Raw genomic sequence first — 14,611 nt, 5'->3', positions numbered from 1 at the left:
GGATAATAATATACGTGACGATAGTCATTTTATAAATGAAAAATATTTAATCGAGGTGCGTAAAAGCTGGCCCGAACGCCACAGTTATATAAAAAAAATAAAAAAATATTTTACTATTTGAAAGAATATTTCAAAATAGCACAAAATAACTCATTTTTCTTGAAACATTTTTTGGTCACACCAAACACCCCCCCAAAAGGACAACTTATTGCATTTTCATCCCCAAACTTTCCATTAAATACCAATAGTACATGTTCAGGTTTAGGGTTTATCTGCTGTTAAACCCTTAGCTCACACATTTTGTGTTCACTGAAAATGGTTAACGTCGCCGGCGACGTCGCCGACGACGATTTCGGAGATCTCTACGCTGACGTAGAAGTCCAAGCAAGCTCGGCAATCAATGCTATTGCCCTACATAAGGTTGAGTACAGCGCTATTGGAAACTCTAATAATGAAAATGTAGTACAGGAAGAAGAAGAGGAATGTGAGAGTGAGAGCGAGAGTGATTTGAATATTGTGTTGAATGAGGATGAAGATGAAATTGAGGAAAATGTGGAAAAAGGAGGTATTAGTGGTGAAGGAAATAATAATTCGAATGGAAGCGAAAATGGAAATGCAGAAAAAAATAGTTATAAGGTAGTGTAAATTTGAATTTGTTTCTAAATTAGTCTAGCATTATGTGTTGTTTTGGTTCAGTTATCGTATTATTTGTGGTTGCCAAGTGTTCTCTTGTTAAGATTATTTGCTACTATATTTGCTTTACATACTTGATTCAAATGGAGTATGATGCTACTGGAAACTCTCATAATGAAGATGTAGAACGGAAGAAGTATAGAGGAATGTGAGAGAGAGCGAGTATGAAGGTTTTAGTGGTGAAGGAAATGGTATGGAGAAAACTGGAATGGGAGCGAAAATGGAAATGGAGAGAACAGTTTTACTCGCTAAAATGTGAAATTAGAGAAAAAAAAGTAGTGTAAATTTGAATTTAATTTTGAAATAGTTTATGTATCTCTTAGTGTAGCATTACCTTGCTACCTCTTCGAGATGGAGGTAAGGTCTGCGTCTGTTTTTGGGACTATACTGCGCTTGTTGTTGTTGTTGTGTTAGTGTAGCATTACGTGTTGTTTTGCTTCAGTTATCGTATTATTTGTTGTTGTATTGCTTCAGTTATCTACTTGTCGTATTATTTGTTGTTGCTATCGAGAATGCAGTGAGAGAAGAGGAATGTGAGAGCGAGAGTGAGGATGAGTTGAATATTGTTTTTTGAATGATGATGAAGTTGATGATCATGATGATGATGAAAATGTGGAGGTTTTAGTGGTGAAGGAAATAATTCAAATGGAAGCGAAAATGGAAATGGAGAAAAAAATTGTAATAAGGTAGTATTAGACTTTGAACTTAGTGAAAAAAAGTAGTGTAAATTTGAATTTTATTTCTAAATTAGTGTAGCATTACCTGTTGTTTTGTTTTAGTTATCGTATTATTTGTTGTTGTCATTGAAAATGAAGTGAGAGAAGAGGAATGTGACGATGAGAGTGAGAGTGAGGATGATTTGAATATAGTGTAGAATGATGATGAAAGTGATGATTGTTTTCGTAATGGAGGATCTGGTGAAGATGAAATTGAGGAAAGTGGAGGTTTAAATGGTGAAGGAAATGGTATAGGACAGAATTCGAATAGAAGCGAAAATGGCGGTGGAGAAAAAAAACAGTTACAAGGTAGCATTAGATTGTGAAATTAGGGGTTGTTTGGTAGCTGGTAAGATTCATGGAGGTATTAGTAATGTAGGGATTAGTTATAAGGTAATTTATGTATTATTTTATGCATGTATTAGTTATGCAATTAGTTATTCACGTATTAGGTATGCATATATTAGTTATTCCACTGTCTATCCTGCATAAATTTGATACATAAGTTACTTCGTACCTTATACATGTATTAGTTATTTGGGTTCCTAAATTGAAAGAAAAACACTTTATTAAATATAAATGTTTTACCTCCTAACTAGCTACCGTACATGGTATTAAGTATGTAGGATTTAATACCTGCATAACTCACCTCCAAACTAGCTACCAAACGACCCCTTAGTGGAAAAAAAGTAGTGTAATTTGAATTATTTTGTAATTATTTTTGTATTGCTTGATTGTTGAACTTGATTAGATGAGTTGCATTGATTTTTGAATGCTTATTTGGTTTGATTCTATGCGAAAAACGGGGGAGGTTAGTGTAAAACAGATTATGAGGTTTGTATATTTTGATATTCATGCCATTTACTATGTTCAAATTTGTTTGGCATTATTTGCTGATCAAGGTCAATTTAATCTAAAATCAGACTATAGACTATAGATATCCCGAAGCTACACGAAATTAGGGACTGCAACAACAACAACAACATACCCTATATAGTCCCACAAGTGGGGTCTGGGAGGGGTAGAGTGTACTCAGACCTTGCCCCTAATTTGACAGGTAGAGAGGCACGAAATTACGGATTATAAATCTACAAATATCCTCATATCAAATGGTGAAATTCTATTTTTAAATTTTATTCAAAGTTCACTTAGTTTGAAACTTAGGAAGCGAGAAATCCCCAATATCTTGGAGTGGGAGAAAAATACTTGATCTTTCAAAATTTTTTGGGTGTTATTTCAAGTATTAAACCTGACTAAGACGAGTTGATTAATTAATTTGACATACATGTACTGTTATTTGCCAGAATAAAGTTCCATATCATGTACTTGGTTTTGCTCTTTCTCAAAGTAAATGAAGAGAATATTTGCTTCACTTGTTTTTCAGTTTATCTTTTTGTAATGCACCTACCTCCACTTGTTGCAACTTGAGATTTTACTGGAAATGTCATTAGGTGTTTTCTTCTCGATTATCTGTTTGAATTCTTCAAGTGTGACAATTATCACGATTATAGACTTCTTCAGCATTTAGATGAATTAATGCAGTTAAGCTTTTGTGGATTAGTCAAGGTGCTGGCCTGAATGCCACCTATATGAAAAGAAAATGGATAAATACAGTTCTGTACTTTTGTTACTTCATAATGTTTCATGCCCCGAATTATGATATTCTCCACTTCTCTTCAGAGCACAAGACTTCCACAAGCATCATATTCAAGTCATCTCAAAGTCAATGGATCTTTTTGCGCGCCTTCTTACACTACAACATTGGTTAAGGGCAACTGGGAGGATAATAGCTACACGCAAAGGGTGGGCTCAGGCTTTGCTGCTCAAAATGGACAGATCTTTTCACTTCCTCGGTCGAGGTTAATAAATTTTGTCAAACTTAGCCCGTATTCTGATCTTTGGTTAAAGTGTTTTGTTGCTTTTCCATTGTTACAGAAAAAAATCTACATTTCAAACATCCTTATGAAAATTATCTGCATTTGGAACAACTGGTTCCACTTTTCCTGGTGCATATTTGCTTTTTGAAGATAGTGTTGGTCATCTCATCAAAGAACTGTTATGAAATAGGGTTACAAGATAAAACTATTCTACGTTCTTTTGTCGGCTTGATCTTTTCATATGTCACAGATATGTATTGATACCATAACTTTTCAGGAATATCTTGGACGTGAATATTGATATGTTTGAGACGAAACCTTGGCGGTATCCAGGCGCTGATTTGACAGATTATTTTAATTTTGGGTTTGATGAAGATAGTTGGAAACAGTATTGCCACTGTCTGGTAATAAATGCATACACGATTTTCTGTTTCTGATATGTATTAAGTTTTTCCTTTTGTCATTTCTTGTTATCCCTTGTTTTTGTTCTTCTTCCCAATTTTCTAGAATGTATAGCGGCAAAGTTGCTTCTACCATTTTTATTGCACGTCTTGCATGTTTATCATTGGTCGTGACTTTTGAAATAGGATGAGCACCGAGAACAAGCAAAAAAGGTGGTCAAGAATTCAGACTACAAGACTTCGAAAAATAGTAAGGTAGGTATCTCTGGATAATTGTTAACATTTACTATTTCTCAAATCAATCGGTGAAGCCTTACCTTATCAAGAAAAAGAAACAACACGTGAAGCTTTGAGTGTCAAATGGGTTGTGTGAAAGCTGAGGGGGACCGTGTTGTTCAAGAAGTGATGTCCATAAAAACTGGCCATTTTGAACAGAGTAGAACAGTTGCTCCAGCCAGTGGAAGTTGTTGTAGTTAACAGCAGCCCATACTGCTATGTCTTTACAAAGTTCCTTACTTAATCAGGATCATCCACAACACCTCTGTACATGTCAAAAAATTGCAAAAGTCCTTGTTCTTAACCCTTTCTTAAACACAAAATAAGTAATTGAGTAAAGGCATTGGTCTGATACTTCATTCGAAAAGGACTGCCTTAAAATGCTCGTAGGCACCCTTAATGAAACCTACATCTGTATACCGTTGGTTCTTTCATTCTCTCCCTCTTTCTTATGCTTAGTGGCCCTTCTTCTCTTGATCCCTCTTTGTTGAGATGCAGTATTGGAGTTGTCAATGTATTGGTTGCCACTCGTTTGAGGGTGCTGAAGAATGAGAACCTGTTAGTGTTGGCAAAACTTGTGAAAGATCAGATTAACTTTATGATGGATGGGCATTTTAATTTGAATTTCATTTGGTAAACTAGTGTCTCTGTTCTTCTCGAAAAAAAAAAGAAGAAAAAACTAGTGCCTTCTGTTCAGACCATGCTGAAGATGGATTTTTTTTTTAAAAATATAGATGTCTATGCTACCTAACAGTTCTTAAATGCTATCTGAAATTGAACTATTAATGATCTTTACTGTATGAACTTGCTAATTTTCAGCCAAAAGGTAGAGAAATAGAGGTGGAAGAGAGCAAGATTGAGCGCAAACCATCAACAGACGTGGGACTTCCACAGGATCGGGATTCTAGTGTTGTCATACAGGTATCAAATTTTTTGGTTCTTCCCTCTTCTTGACCATATAATTGCTGTGTGCTCACTGGGTTGTGCTGGCACCAGATTGCTTTGCAGCAGTCAATGGAAGTTCCCATAAGTTCTACAAAAGAGCAGCAGGATGCATCCGAGAATGGAGATGTTGGGGGAGATAATAAGGAGTTTCTCTGTTTCAGTAGTGCCAGCGAAGATGAGTTAGCCAGCTTGGAAGGAACTGGAGAAGGATCAGGCAACTCTACATCTGGAAGGTCTGAGATCTACTGGTTGAATTGTGATGATAGTCTGTAACTCTACTAGGATTATTCTCTTTCTGGTTAATCTTCAAATGGAATAAAACTCTTTTGGAATGGACATGTCGGTAAAAATGACCTTGCAGATTTAAATTCATATGTAGTTAAAGTTCGAATGTTGTATAAGCTGCAATATAAGAGTTTGAAATGTGATAAGTTCTCACATGTTTTTGATGCTTAGTTGGCTTAAAGTTGTCAGCTTTTAAGTCTGCTAAGTTTTTTGTCTAAGTCGTCAGCTTTTAAGTCTGTTAAGTATTTTATCCTAGACATTCTTGCAAAATGTTTGTCAAATTTTTCAGATATTTCCTTTTCCATGGACCATGAGTAATCTGTTTCGTTGTTGTCTTTCTATTTGCTATCTTCACCTTTACTTTTAGTTTTTTCTTCTCACATCTCACCTGATTTTCTGCTGGTTGATGATGCATCAAAATGTATATAATGATTCCAGTTACTTCATTCTCATAAAATTAACTCTGGATTCCAGGAACTCACCTGTTCGTGAGCACGTGTCTATAGATTCAGATAACGGCGGAAATTCTGAGTTCTCTGACGCAGATGGGTCATACCACCAAGAGGGGACCTGCTGTAATGTCGATCAAGCCTTGGGGGCAATTAAATCTTCTCATGATGCAAATAAAAGTAGTGAGAGAGACGTATCTGATCCAGGAAAACCTATAAAGCTACAAGAACCACTGCTTGGTGGAGGTAGAGAGCATAGCCCAGGTTCATCTTGTTGTTCTCTAAGTCACGGTGGCACATCTGGAGATGGGACTTCTCTTAACTTGGAGAAATCTCATGACCATCGTACAAAGTTATTATCAAATGCAGAATCTGAGTTACGGGAGAAGGGCACAATTGATCACCAGCCAATTTCCGGAACGGATCATATTAGAGCAAAGTCTGATGATCCTAAATATTTCGCACGAAGTAGAAGGTCTGTGCAAAGAGATCTGCCGCATGACAGAAGATCTGCTAGAATGAGTGAAACAATTTCCACTCACCTGAAAGATGAGGATTCCCGCAAATCTGATGCTAGGACACTGTATGAAAGGCGTAATTCAGCTGTGATCCAACACAGGCAGAAGGATAGACGATATGCTTTTGACTCTCATGAAAGGGAAGATACTTCACATTTTAAGAGGGCAGAACCTTTTGACTCTAATGCAGGACAATTTTCTGATCATCCATGCAGGTATTCTTATACAAAGAATACTGAGATGGAATGTCAGTTAAAATGCAGAAATGACAAAAATTGGTCTGGCAGTAGAAGAGTGAAAACAAAGCTAGATCCTCTTGAACTATCAATATATGCAGATGATGAATTGTTGGAAAGAGATAGACCCCATTTTAGGAGAAGACTTACTGTTCAGGATATGGACAATGTTTCTTTTCATGAATCGCATCAATGGATCGATAAGTATATTCCCTATTTAGATGGCGAGAAACCCGGTCATGGACTGTGGAAGATAGATCAGCTGCAGAATAACAAGAGAGTGAGGACTGATGATCTTGTAGCTGAATGTAATTACATCTACGATGTCATGGAAGAGACTGATAACAGATATAGACCATACAACGACAGGGATACTAATATTCTAGAAGATGACTATCATGTAAATTTGACTTGTTTCAGAAGAGAAATTAAAAGCCTTATCAGGGGCAAAAGGAGAGAGAACAGTCCTTGCAAAGGTTCAAATGATATATGTTGCATGGATCTAAAGGATGAGGAAGGGAGATTTGACGGGTATCGACCTCCATCCTTTTGTTTGTATAGGGAATCTTGTACAGCTAGCAGAAGGTGGCAGAGCCTTGGACTGCCACGTGGCAGAGATGGAATATTCAGTAGGATTAGGAAATGTGATGGTGGTCAGTTTGCTAATCTGACCAACTCCATTGGTGCCGATCAGACTATCAACTATCCTTGTAATCAAGATAATTTTAAAAGAAGAAGAGGGGGCTGGCAATCTGAAGGGATGCAAGGGGTTGAAAATGAAAATTGTTCTAGATATCAGCAAAATATATTAGATGCTGAGAGGACATCATATTTGTCCAGAAGAAATTCAAGTGGCAGAAGGTTTAATTCATTTGACAAAAAACATGGACCCAACTCAGTAGAAAAACTTTTAGATGACAGGCATGTGGACCATGAAAAATACAAATTGATAAGGGGAGGCAATAATGCCAGGCAATCTGGTCAAGGGACTAAAAATCTTCATAAAGATAATCATTGGAGGAGATTCCCAAGGGGAAGAGATTCTGTTGACATGGGCTTGGTAGTTGAGAACGGAGAGGTAATTTTGCATGTACGAATGTCAAGATTGTATAGTCAATATGTAAATATGAGTTCTCTATATATGTTGGGTCCATTGTGCAATGTCATCCCATGCTACCAAGGTCTCCTAATTTCCCCGTGCGTTTGATTTCAGATGTTCCTTTTCTGTGAAGTTCTCATGTTGCCTCGTTCTTTTTTCTTTTTAAATTTCTTAAATTGGCCCTTAGAAAATTGAACTTGTCAATTTCAAAATCATATTGGGCTTGCTATTCTAGGAATTCTTACGTTTCTATGATCAATTGATCATCAGTATTCTCTAGTTACATATGAAACCATATAAATCCATTGGTGAGCATTTAGTCGGTTTTCCTCTTTTATAGTTTATCCAACAAAAAAAGTGCATCCACATTCTTACTGACAGTATAGATACATTGACGAGAAAAGTGTGTTTGTGTAAGGCGCATGTTACTGTTATGTAGCTCCAGTTGGTGTTAGTCTTTTGCTACTTGGGGTACATTAGATATCTAATGTGATTGCTCTTTTGCAAAAAATGAGCGAGGACTCCCGAAGTTAATTGTCTTTGTGGAGTTATATGGGTAATCTTCTGCAACAGTAAGCCTCCCGAAGTAATGTTTTTCTGTATACTCCAACGTTAATATCAGTAAAGAGGATCTCAGAAATCTCACCAAATTGTATAGCTGGGATAGGGTATCACTAAATTGTATGCATATTGAGGTTTACTATTACTTCTAACTCACAAGATCTCACTTAACAAAAAGAATTTCTTTTCTTGTGGTTTAAACGGGTTGTAGATCTTTCTTTCTCGAGTCTGTTTGAGTTTCTTGTTCTTTGATTTTGGTTATCACCTGGTGTGTGTGCGCGCTTTGATTATCTCATTATGTTGTTGTCATTACTGTTCTTTCCTCTTTATGTTGTGTTCTACTCTTCATTTCACATTATTTCGGTATTGCTACTACTCTCATTTCGCATTCGTTTTCCTAACTGCTTGGATATGCTTTATTTTAAGCCGAGGGTCTATCGGGAACAACCTCTCTTCCTTAAAAAGGAAGTCGTAAGGTCTGTATACACTGTACCCTCCCCAGACCCCACTTATGGGACTACACTGGGTTCCTTCTTGTATTGTTATCTTTGCTTTCATTTGTTCTTCAATATCAAATAATTTGAAAATGATGACTTCAAACCCTGTTCAAGAATGTGAGTTGGGCAATGAAATAAGACAGAAGAGGTCGCTACACCACTGAAGTTGCTGTCCTCATGCATGCTCCTTTTATGTCATCTAGAAAAAAAATGATAATTTTAGCCAGAGAGATGCTCCAAATTCTATTTTTGAGAGGCCATATTAGGTATTGCTCCTGCTTTAACTTGGACTAGAATGAAGTCTTGTTTTCTCTCTTTTTAAGGGGAGGGGGTGTTAGGTGTAGTAATCTACAATGTTTTGATATATAGTGCTTGGGATCGTAAGTAGATAAGAACAAATCAAGAATACTGATTTTCTGTATGAGGGCATGACAATTTAACATCATATCTTGGAAGTATTTTTAGCACTTCTGATATTCCAGGTAGTACTGACAATCGCGGAAACTGTCTTTTTTTGAGGTTCTCTACGTGGTGTCTGCATGGTTCTCCTCATCTTTTCTATAAAATCTCTACCTCCATCATCAAAATAATTAATAAAGTTAATTATGCTGTTTCGAGAATTTGGAATCTACGTCTGTAGTTGCGTGTTCGTGGTGTTTCGGTGATGTCCTTGATTTTGAATAGATGATTTATAGTATTACCGTGTGGGTGTCTTGTTTTCTTTATTATCTAGCAGTGTGTCTCCCTTTTTTGTTGTGTGCTTTTATGTTTTTCGTTTGTTTGTTTGATTATACTGTTACCTATCTTGAGCCAGGGGTCTATCGGAAACAACCTCTCTACTTCATCTGAGGTAGTGGTATGGACTGCCTACACTTTACCCTCCCCAGACCCCACTTTGTGGAAATACAATGGGTATTTTGTTGTTGTATCATACATTGATGCCATGTAGCAAATAAGCAGTCTCTTGTATTATTTTTTATGTTGATATACCATGACGACATTATAAAGCTTTGCATTATCCTTGTTCCTGACACATTCTATGTTTTAAATTTCTTCTTGGCTGTACTTATTGGTAAACTGTAGTATGATGTTCTACTTTGGCCAGTCCTCTTGATTTGCACGTACGTAATTCCTTCATAGTCTTCACCTCCAGTTATGATTTATTACTAACACATATAGCCATTGATTATATAGCTCTTCTGTTTGACTATTTAAGTTACATCCCCTTTCGAAGTTTCAAGTTTGCTAGTACTTGGTATGATAGTTATGCCTTATTGCCTTTAATGGTTAACAAGTTCTCTAATTTTCTTCATGGTAAGTATTTGTGTCACGTGAGTTCATGCACGATAAGGCGGCCTCTCTTCATTAATTGTGTAAACTATCAGGATTTTGATTTTTTATTTGTGACCATGGATCTGCAGTCCTCCGGAAGATTCTCCAAAGCAGGGGGTGTAACATACTTTGACAGGTATGGCCACTTGGATTCAGATAGTCATGTGGAGCTGAAGCCTATTGATGGAGCTAGCAAACCCTACTTCAGGAGGACACTCAGAACTCGAAATGTGACAACTGATCCTAAACGAAGGTTTGATATATTCTCAGATGCTGAACAGGAAGAGTCTCTGGATATTGAAGAAGGTCAGATAATTTCTGAAGAAATGAACGGGAAACTCATCAAAAGGGAAATTACATGTTCTGACAAATCGGAAGTCGGTGAAATGAAGAATTTTGCTAATGATAAAAATGTGGAGGGACAGGACAACCCCAAGATTTTGGAGATCATGGCAAAGATGGAAAAGCGTAGAGAGCGTTTCAAGCAGCCTATTGCTCTCAAAATTGATTCAAAGAATGTCTCTAAGCCTTCTGTTGATCCGTTTGCTGTGTTGACTGAAACTATGCAACCAAGACCAGCACGAAGGAGGAGATGGGTTGCAAGCGAGGCCAATTAAAGCAAATGTTTAATGCTTTTGGTGTAAGGTTATATTAGAGGGGCTGCGTCTCACAGTGCCACTTCACTTTCATAACTGGATCTGTATATAATGGCATTCCACCTACAGTCGATTGCAGATGTGATTGCGATGGTATACCTGGGGTTTAGAAGTCTCCCACGTAAAGAGGGAAAAAGAAAACACCTCTAATTAAGTATCGTATTGTTATATTGTGCTAGAATCCACTTTCCTTCTGAAGTATAGCTGATTATTTTGATTACAAAGGATGTAAGTTAATTATAGTAGTCTACCAGTGATGATGGTATGGCTTAATTTCTTTTTTCTTACTTATATTCCCAATCGTTTACAATCTATCTCACCTCCGAGGTGGTGATATGGACTGCGTACACTTACCCTCCCCAGACCCCACTTTGTGTGACTATACTGGATATATTGTTGTTGTTGTAGTATTCCCAATTGGTCACAAGCTTTTTCTTGAGGAAAGCATGGTGGTTGCCATGTATAATCTATCAGTTCTTTAGGTTTTGTCATTTCACTTGTAGTTCCTTGATATGTTTCAGAAGCAGTCAGTGGTTTGGAAGCAACTTTCCTGTTTGCCTGTATGGATCTACAAGTTCAAATTGCAATCTTGCCTGAGATATTTTTCTTTGATAAGGTACTATGGTCTCTCTACCTCCAAGGTATGGTTAAGGTCTGCCTGCATACACTCCATCCTCCCTAGATTCCAGTTTGTTAAATTACAATGGGTATGTTTTTGTTAAAGGTGATATGGCAAAATGTTATGGTGTGTGATATGTTGTTGCAAAGTCTCATGTTTTGAGCCCAGATTATCGTGGTTGTAGCAGTTCTGCTTGTATTTCTGGCATGTGAAGTCTCAAGGGCAGATCTTGGAGGATGCAAGAGGCGCATCCAAATTCCATCGTCGGAAATTACACTATATATAAATTGATTTTATTTATATATAGTAGTTGTTGAATCTGCTTCAGTTCTTTGTTTACTTCTCTAAACATGGCTAATGTAATACAACGATGGCAATTAAATGGATTGGATTGCTTTGGTAGGGTTGGGGGAGTCATTTTTTAAGTCAAACGGGCGAAATGACAGAAATTGTAGGTTTTATGTGAATTTTGGTGGGTGTTAGCCCACGGTTCGAGGGGTGAGCACGGGCTTCGAAGAAAATTCTGAGCGAAACTTCTCGAGCAGTCCCTCGATGGCCTATTAAATGGATCCCATTGCTTAGACGAGGTTGGGGAGCCATTTTCCTAGTCAAACGATTGAAACGAGAGAATTATGGGTTTTTTTGGACTTTTGGTGGGTGTTAGCCTACAGTTCGAGGGGTGGGCTGAGGTTTCATAAAAAATTTTGAGCGAAACTTTTTGAGTGGGTCCCTTGAAGGTCTATTAAATGGGTCAAGTTGCTTTGGTGAAACGGCCCGAGCGGGCAGTTTTTGGGACAAATTGGTGGGTGTTAGCCCACGGTTCTTGGGGTGTGCTCAGGGCTCGAGTGCGTTTTAGGTCGAAAATTGATCGGGGTCTCCTAGGCAGGTTGAGGAGCGGGGGAGCAGGCTGAGGAGCCGGGGAGGGTGTGCTGGCGAGGTCGGCAGGGTTTCCTAGGTAGTCAAACGTGTAAAAAGGCACGATTGAGCCATTTTTGGGCTAAATCGGTGGGGTGTTAGCCCACAGATCTCAAGGTGTACCCGAGCATCGGGCGGATTTTGGGATGAAAATCGACTGAGGGCTCCTAGGCAGGCTGAGGAGCGGGAGAGGGTGGGCCGGTGGGGTTGTTTGGGTGGTCAAACGTGCGAAACGGCGCGTATGGATAGTTTTCGGACCAAATCTGTTGGTGCTAGGCGAAACGATGCAAACGAAAAATTTTCGGGCCAAATCGGTGTGCTATATAGCTCACGGTTTCGGGGTGGGTTCGGGATCCAAGCGTGCTGTGTGCCGAAAATCAATCGGGGCGTGTCAAGGAGGTTGGGGAACGGCCTAGTGTTATCCATTTGTGTAGGAGGGGCCATTTAGGTGATCAAACAGACAAAACGGTGCAAACAAGACATTTTCAGGTCAAATCGGTGTGCTATAGCTAGGGGTGTGCAAAAATCTAACGTACCGATAAATCAAACCAATAAAAATGTTATTGGATTATTGGTATTGAGTTATTAGATTAACGGATTTTTATTGGTTTTATAAAAAAATTTATTGGGTAAACGGTTCGGTTTCGATTTTAGCTTATTGGGTTATCGGTTAAACCGATAACCCAATAAAGATACACTACGTTATTGTTTTATTCCTATTTATGTTATATATGTAAATCTCTCACTCTCTTTATCTCTCTCTCTCTCTATATATATATTATATGCACTACTTATTCACAATTTAGTGATTCACAAAGTATTAAGTTATTCAGGGCAACAAAGGCACAATATAAAGCTCGACTATTACCGTATTGAAAAGGTTAAAGCATTTATAGCTTCCAACAATTAGGATTTAATTTTTTTTCTAGCGAACATTCAGTTCAAGTTTAAAGATTCTTGTAAACTAAAATGCATTCGGTAGGATTTTGTTAGTAACTAAGATTTCATTTTTTTATGTTAGTTGTTACTATTTCTATTTTATAAGTATTTTCTTATTGGTTAAATCGAAAATCGAACTGTTAAGGACCGAAAATCGATAAGAAAATATCTTATTGGTTGGTTATTGGTTTTGTACACCCCAGCTATAGCCCATGATTTCTAGGGTGGGCTCGGGGTTCAGGTATGCTGTGGGCCAAAAATTGATCGGGGCGTGCCAGAGAGGCTAGGGAGCGGCCTAGTGCTGTCCGTTTGTGTGGGCGGAGCCATTTGGGTGGCCAAACGGGTGAAACGGTGCAAACACAACATTTTTGGTCCAAATCGATGTGCTATACCAACGGATTCGGGGGTGGGATCGGGGTCCGGGCGTGCTGTGGGCCGAAAATCAATCAAGGCGTGCCAGGGAATAGCCTAGTGTTGTCTGTTTGTGTGGGCGGGGCCGTTTGAGTGGTCAAACTGGCAAAACGGTGTAAATGAGGTATTTTTGGGCCAAATCGGTGGGCTATATAGCCCATGGTTCTGGGGGTGGGCCTGAGGATTGGGTGTGTTATGGGCCAAAAATCGATCGAAACATGCCAGGGGGGCTGGGGAGCGACTTAGTGTTGTCCGTTTGTGTGGGCGGGGCCATTTGAGTGGTCAAACAGGCGAAACGGTGCAAACTGGGTCCAAGCGTGCTGTAGGTCGAAAATCGATCGGGGCGTGCCATGGAGGTTGGGGAGCGGCCTAGTGTTGTCCATTTGTGTGGGCGGGGCCATTTGGGTGGTCAAATGGGCGAAATGGTGTAATGGGGCATTTTTGGGTCAAATCGATGTGCTATAGCCTACGATCTTGGGGTTGGGCCCGGGGTTAGGGCGTTTAGTGGGTCAAAAATCGACCGAGGCGTGTTGGGGTGGCTGAGGATTGGCCTAATGTTGTCCGCTTGTGTGGGCGGGGCCATTTGGGTGGTCAAACGACCAAAATGGTGCAGACGGGGCATTTTCGGGCTAAATCGGTGTGTTATAGCCCACGATTTTGGGGGTGGCCCAGGGGTATGGGCGTGCTATGGGCCAAAATCAATCGGGGCATGCCAGAGAGGCTGTGGAATGGCCTAATGTTGTCCGTTTGTGTGGTCAAACGGGCGAAATGGTGCAAACTATACATTTTCGGGCCAAATCGATGTGTTATAGCCCACAGTTTTGAGGGTCGATACGGGCGTGCTGTGGGTCAAAAATCAATCGGGGCGTGCCAGAGAGGTTGGGGAGCGGCCTAGTGTTGTTCGTTTGTGTTGGAAAGGCTATTTGGGTGGTCAAACGAGCAAAACGGTGTAAAAAAGACATTTTCGAGTGAAATTGGTGTACTATAGCCCACGGTTTCAGGATTAGGTTCGGAATCCGGGCGTACTGTTGGACGAAAAATTATCGGGGCATGCCAGGGAGTGTCCTAGTATTGTCCGTTTGTGTGGACGGGGTCATTTGGGTGGTCACACGGGCGAAACGGTGCAAACGGGGTCCAAACGTGTTGGGGGTTGAAAATCGATCGGGGCGTGCCAGGAAGGCTGGGG

General features: G+C 39.3%; 1 protein-coding gene across 2 annotated transcripts; it reads left to right on the top strand.

Annotated features, from left to right (window-relative positions):
* The first annotated feature begins 242 nt into the window (after positions 1-242).
* Positions 243-10,888, top strand: LOC107850987. Of its 2 annotated transcripts, none has more exons than XM_016695862.2 (8): positions 243-420; positions 3,090-3,268; positions 3,564-3,690; positions 3,874-3,942; positions 4,783-4,884; positions 4,960-5,141; positions 5,668-7,474; positions 9,975-10,888. In XM_016695862.2, exons 1-8 carry the CDS (start codon positions 316-318, stop codon positions 10,500-10,502), a joined length of 3,099 nt encoding a protein of 1,032 aa, XP_016551348.1. In that variant the 5' UTR covers positions 243-315; the 3' UTR covers positions 10,503-10,888. The 2 variants fall into 2 exon arrangements, with proteins under 2 accessions (XP_016551348.1, XP_016551347.1); XM_016695861.2 differs by having other exon boundaries at positions 244-636.
* Positions 10,889-14,611: the final 3,723 nt, after the last annotated feature.

The sequence above is a fragment of the Capsicum annuum genome, chromosome 12 (assembly GCF_002878395.1).
Source record: "Capsicum annuum cultivar UCD-10X-F1 chromosome 12, UCD10Xv1.1, whole genome shotgun sequence".
Taxonomy (NCBI): Eukaryota; Viridiplantae; Streptophyta; class Magnoliopsida; order Solanales; family Solanaceae; genus Capsicum; species Capsicum annuum.
Note: the sequence above shows the minus strand (reverse complement) of the source record. Positions and strands in the feature narration are given on the sequence as shown.